This window comes from Panthera tigris, chromosome D2, assembly GCF_018350195.1.
Source record: "Panthera tigris isolate Pti1 chromosome D2, P.tigris_Pti1_mat1.1, whole genome shotgun sequence".
NCBI lineage: Eukaryota > Metazoa > Chordata > Mammalia > Carnivora > Felidae > Panthera > Panthera tigris.
The window spans coordinates 52,530,139-52,536,220 of NC_056670.1; the positions used below are offsets into that span (position 1 = coordinate 52,530,139).

Here is a 6,082-nt window from a genome sequence, read left to right on the forward strand (position 1 = left end):
GGGAGGCTATTTTGTAAACATCTTGGAAATATTTTGTTTTCCCCCGGAACCAATCCTCATCCCGCCCACCACCACTGAAGAAAGCTTGGCAAGTTTTCTAATCAAAGTTCTTATCGGGTTGATAATTTATTGACCTCTTCCCCCATTCAAGATGTTCTTTAATGATCTTCACTTTCACATTTAATCCTTTCCTGCCTGACAACCCCGCTGGACGCCCCCGCGTGTCTCGATGGGCAGATTTATTAGAACTCTCCCCCTCCCCCGGCAATTTCCAGCACGCAGGCCCCACTCATCTTGTGACCCGGCGCGCGCTGAACTTGGCGAGGTGGCCCTGCAGAGTTCACTCGGATGTCACGGTCCGGGCTGCAGGGGTCACAGGCAGGTCAGGCCAGAGGATTGGGAATGGGCCCCAGGTCACGCCCCCGCTCGCCAGTTTTGCTCACCGGCTCGAGCGCTGTCTAGAAAGGGGCGGGCCCAGGATTTCTGCGAATCACTTCTGGTGCGTCTCGCGCGGTTCCTGCCGGTGCCCAGAAGTTGGCTGGCACCGTTTGCAGTCGCCAAACGGTTAGATGAAATGACGGTGGGAAAGACCCTTCTCTAGAGCCTCTGAAACACCGAGTAGGGTTATGCGGGAAACGCAGACTGCCAAGCAAGCTCTGTGGCGACTCCGGCGTGGAGCGTTGCGGGACCGTGCAGTCCCTAGGACTCCACATTTTCCAATCCCGCCAGCTTTGGGGACCACCGCGGGAGGGTCACGTATTTAACAGCCCTTAGGATCAAAGAGTTTTCCATTTACAAAGGACGCCTTCCGAGGCGTGCGGCGTGCTCCTGCAAGAGCCGGCGTTTAGTTTTAAACAAACGTATTCTGTTTCGTTTTCCGCGCGGCTGGTGAGTCCGGCGCTCAAACTGAGGATGCGATGCGTGTGGCCCCACCAGGTGAGAAGTGGGGAGCGCACGTGCACTCCGCAGTGCCCGAGCTCCGGGCATCAGGCATCGGCTGCAGGAGCGGCTGATTGCAGCTGGGCAAGGGCCAGACTTGCTTCCGAGGATGGATTCTCTCAACACTCCCATTAACGGCCGGCAGAGGCCTGGGTTCAGGGCCAAGCACCCCTCTCACCCGGGTGGCTTCGGTGGGCGGGGGCCGTGAGAGCGGAGGAAGGCTCCAGGTCATCCTGGTGACGTAATCTAGTGCGCGGAACTGGGGAAAGTATTTGCAACCAGAAGCCCATCTTGAAAACACAACTATCCCGGGGTGTTGTGTAGACGGATTGGGAATTACCGCCTTCATATTAAGGAGAAGGAGACAGGAGCAAGGATTTGTGGTGACTCACTCCAGGTCGTGCAAGTAGAGATGGAGCCGAGCGCCGGAGCACAGACTCCTGGGCTTTCCTTTCTCCATCTCTGTCACCTCATCTTCCCAGGCCTAAGGATCCCCTTCCTCTCTGCCTAGCTGGGGCTATGAGTCCCAGGGCCCTCGGAATCCGGCCGGCTGCTGCCGGTTCTCAGAGCGCTGAGCCGTGGATGAATTGCCCCTGTGGTCTCCCGCTGGGGGCGTCAGAGTTGGGGCTCTGACTTGCGCAAGGTTACACCTGGAGTCCTGAGGGATCTGGAGGCTCTCTTGTACCCTTAAGTTGGACCTTTCAAGACTTCATGAGTGCTGACCTCCTTGAGGGGTTTGGGGAGCTGGGATCTATGATCCTCCCATCATGTCTGACCCCCGCCCTGCACACACACACCACTCCTGCTCTCGCTTAGGTTCCGGCCCTGGGCTCTTCTGCGGGATCTTCGGGAGATTCGGGAGGTCTGCGTTTTGCTCTGCGTTCTGGAACTCAGTTTCCCCAGCGTGGGACGTGGCAAGCTAGTCGGTCCCTGAACGCACTTCCCTTTGCTTCCGCCAGCAGGTGGAAGGGAGCCCACACGGCGCCTGAAAATGAAAAGCCATTGAAGGCAGCTCTGGGACCGCCCGTCGGACCCGGCGCGAGGGATTCCAAAAAGATCACCAGGAAGCCCAGGGCTTGGAGTTCCCGCTCCCCGGAGCCCAAGTCGGCCTCTGCCGCCGTCTCGGTCAGCCCCGCACACCTTGTAAGGGGGAGGCAGACTTCTCTCTAGCCTCGCACCCCAGGAGGCGCGTTCGGAGGGAAGCAGCCACCGTGCCGCCTCTGCCTCGGCGTGGAACAAACGGTTAAAGATTTTGGGCAGCGCCTCGCGGGGGGAGGAGCCAGGGGCCCAATCCGCAATTAAAGATGAACTTTGGGTGAACTAATTGTCTGACCAAGGTAACGTGGGCAGCAACCTGGGCCGCCTATAAAGCGGGCGCGCGGCGGGGTTCGGAGCGCTGGCGACGGCGGCAGGTGGCGCGGGAGGCCGCGGCGCGCCATGGGGCTCCCGGCGCTGCTGGCCAGTGCGCTCTGCACCTTCGTGCTACCGCTGCTGCTCTTCCTGGCCGCGATCAAGCTCTGGGACCTGTACTGCGTGAGCAGCCGCGACCGCAGCTGCGCGCTCCCTTTGCCCCCCGGAACTATGGGCTTCCCCTTCTTTGGGGAAACACTGCAGATGGTGCTACAGGTAAGGGAGCTTGGGCGGGACAGGACGATTCTCAGGAGCCCGACTGGGCTCAGGGCTTCCAGAAGCCAGGGTAGGCGTCCCTTTGAGGGAGGTGACTATGGCTAGGATCCGGGCTAGCCGGAGGCGCGGCGCTCCCCGGCGCCCCCTCACGCCTGTCTCTCTCCTCCTCCCTCCTCTCCCAGCGAAGGAAGTTCCTGCAGATGAAGCGCAGGAAATACGGCTTCATCTACAAGACGCATCTGTTCGGGCGGCCCACAGTGCGGGTGATGGGCGCCGACAACGTGCGGCGCATCTTGCTCGGGGAGCACCGGTTGGTGTCGGTTCACTGGCCCGCGTCGGTGCGCACCATCCTGGGCTCCGGCTGCCTCTCCAACCTGCACGACTCCTCGCACAAGCAGCGCAAGAAGGTGAGGGCGGCGGTGCCCGGACAGGGAGGGGGACCCTGTCCCCTGGAGGGGTTCTAGCAGATAAATGCCGGGCGAGCGCTAGCTGCACGAGATGTCGGTTGGGACCCGTTCAAGCCCAGTTTAGCTCTATCAGCCGAGAAGTGCCTTGGGTCTGGCAGGGGTGAGGGGGGCTGGAAGGGGATCCCGGAAGGCGAGGGGGGCGGTTTTAACACTTTCCCTCTTTTGGAGCCCAGGTGATTATGCGGGCCTTCAGCCGCGAGGCGCTCCAGTACTACGTGCCGGTGATCGCGGAAGAAGTGGGCACTTGCCTGGAGCAGTGGCTGAGCTCCGGCGAGCGCGGCCTCCTGGTCTACCCCCAGGTGAAGCGCCTCATGTTCCGCATCGCCATGCGCATCCTGCTGGGCTGTGAGCCCCGACTGGCGAACGGCGGGGACGCGGAGCAGCAGCTGGTGGAGGCCTTCGAGGAAATGACCCGCAATCTCTTCTCGTTGCCCATCGACGTGCCCTTCAGTGGGCTGTACCGGGTAAGGGAGCTTGCAGCGTGAGGAGCTAGGGGCGCGGGGACGCGGGGACGCGGGGACGCGGGGGCTCGGCGTCAGCTCACTGCGGTGCGCTCTCTGCCCTCAGGGCATGAAGGCGCGCAACCTCATCCACGCGCGCATAGAGGAGAACATTCGCGCCAAGATCTGCGGGCTGCGGGCGGCGGAGGCGGAGGCGGAGGCGGGCGGTGGCTGCAAAGATGCGCTGCAGCTGTTGATTGAGCACTCGTGGGAGAGGGGAGAGAGGCTGGACATGCAGGTGAGTGGCAATTCCAGGAAGAGGCACTGCGGAATTGGGTCCTCTGGCTTTCCAAGGGCGGTACCTGGGGTCCCCAAAGGTGACGCCCAGACTCCACAGTCAGCAGACCGCCCAGACCCCAGGGATGGGACCCGGAACGTTGAGACACCGGGTCCGGAGAGCTGTGGGAGAGGATGCGGCGGAACAGGGAGCGTCCCCTAGCTCTACCAGGCTTTCCGGGGAACGTTGGAATTTGCAAAATACAAATAAAGAATGTTGGGCGATTTTAATACAACCAAGGCTTTCATTCAAGAATTCCCAGCGTAGTGGGATTTTACTGGCCTCCCTGTTCTAGCTGAACGAAAGGGACTATGCATTATGTTTAAAAGTGTAGCCTTCCTTGACTTTCTATCAACAAACTTTTAGCTCGGCTCATCTTTCCAGAACCTTCAGTTGGGTTCTGAGTAATTGCTGTGTAAAATTGCATGCAAACTTGTAAAAAACGTTTGAATTATTCCATCCTTAGGCACTAAAGCAATCTTCAACCGAACTCCTCTTTGGAGGACACGAAACCACAGCTAGTGCAGCCACGTCTCTGATTACTTACTTGGGGCTCTACCCCCATGTTCTCCAGAAGGTTCGAGAGGAGCTCAAGAGTAAGGTAGGGGGACACTGGCCTTGAAATTAGCTTGAGAAATTCTGCTGTCCCCTAGCCATCTTGCCAATATGTAAGTGTGCTGACTTCTCTGAGTATTTTGAAAGCGCAGGGCCAAGGGGTGGGTGGGCCGGTGACGAAAGAGAATTAGCTTTGTGAATAAAAAGGAAGGAATTGTGAGCTGTGATCCCACTCAGGCAGGGTTTGATCCTTGTATTCCTATGCGTTCTCCACTTTTTGCAGTGCATTGGAGATTTTCAGTTGGATTCCACTTTCTTGAATTTGTATTTCAAGGGCATGAATGGGGACTCCTAGGTGGTGGTGACAGTGGTGGTGGTGATGGGGGCGGGGGGAAAAACTTGGTGGTTCTAAGTGGGGAGCAGCCTTCTCTTGGAGTTGTAAATAGATAGTGGATTTGGGCCAAGGGGTGGAGGCAAATGGTCATTAGCTGCTCACAGTTTCCCCCTCAGGGGGAAAACTCCCAACATGGGGCCCTTTGGGTCTAGCCGCCACTTAAGCCCTGTTTACGTCTGCTGGGCTGATTTTACTGGAGCACAAAATAACCGCTCACCTCTGTATGACTGTTTTGATAGGGTTTACTTTGCAAAAGCAATCAAGACAACAAGTTGGACATGGAAATTTTGGGACAGCTTAAATACATTGGGTGTGTTATTAAAGAGACCCTTCGACTGAATCCCCCAGTTCCAGGAGGGTTTCGGGTCGCTCTTAAGACTTTTGAATTAAATGTAAGTTAATTTGTTGTGGTTTTGAATCTCCCCTTGCTTCCCTGTGCATTGGTTTCAATTTCTTATGCTTTTGATGTCATCATCCTGCCCCCTGTGCGCACGTGTTTCCACCATCAAAATGTCTGTCTGCCCTGTCTCTCTCCACACATCCCTTTTTTTCAACTCATAATTGGTCCGGTTATCAGTGATAACTTTTTGTTGTTGAAAGTTAGATTCCAGTTTGTCAGCCCTTGGGACTTCATAATCTTTTGCAGGGATACCAGATTCCCAAGGGCTGGAATGTTATCTACAGTATCTGTGATACTCACGATGTGGCAGATATCTTCACCAACAAGGAGGAATTTAATCCTGACCGATTTATGCTGCCTCACCCAGAGGATGCGTCCAGGTTCAGCTTCATTCCATTTGGAGGCGGCCTGAGGAGCTGCGTAGGGAAAGAGTTTGCAAAAATTCTTCTCAAAATATTTACAGTGGAGCTGGCCAGGCATTGTGACTGGCGGCTTCTAAATGGACCTCCTACAATGAAAACTAGTCCCACCGTGTACCCTGTGGATGATCTCCCTGCAAGGTTCACCCGTTTCCAGGGGGAAACCTGATGGGTGTGAATGCCCAGCCTTCAGACTTATTTGAAGTGCACATGAGGTTTTACATAGTGTCATGTTGATTTTATTATATTTAATTTCTAAATGTATATTATAATATTTATGTGTCTCTACTACAGTACCACAGTCTTTAAATATTAAAATAATGAATTTGGATAGTTTCCAAATAAAGTAAAATCTGAAGGTGCTTGTCTTGCATTTAAGATTCCTGTGGGGGGAAAGCTCACTGGTTTTATATTTGTATATTTAGCCAGATTTCTAAGCATCTACCTGCATGGCTTTATTTGTTATCTGCGCATATCTATTTTCTGTGAGGAAGAAACTTTAGCT

At 55.5% G+C, this 6,082-nt stretch overlaps 1 protein-coding gene across 1 annotated transcript; it reads left to right on the plus strand.

Annotated features, from left to right (window-relative positions):
* Positions 1-1,611: 1,611 nt before the first annotated feature.
* Positions 1,612-5,848, plus strand: LOC102972644 (cytochrome P450 26A1). The gene is made up of 7 exons (XM_015536646.2): positions 1,612-2,565; positions 2,748-2,972; positions 3,206-3,496; positions 3,600-3,770; positions 4,276-4,410; positions 4,998-5,150; positions 5,405-5,848. Exons 1-7 carry the CDS (start codon positions 2,377-2,379, stop codon positions 5,744-5,746), a joined length of 1,506 nt encoding a protein of 501 aa, XP_015392132.2. The 5' UTR covers positions 1,612-2,376; the 3' UTR covers positions 5,747-5,848.
* The last annotated feature ends 234 nt before the right edge of the window (positions 5,849-6,082 follow it).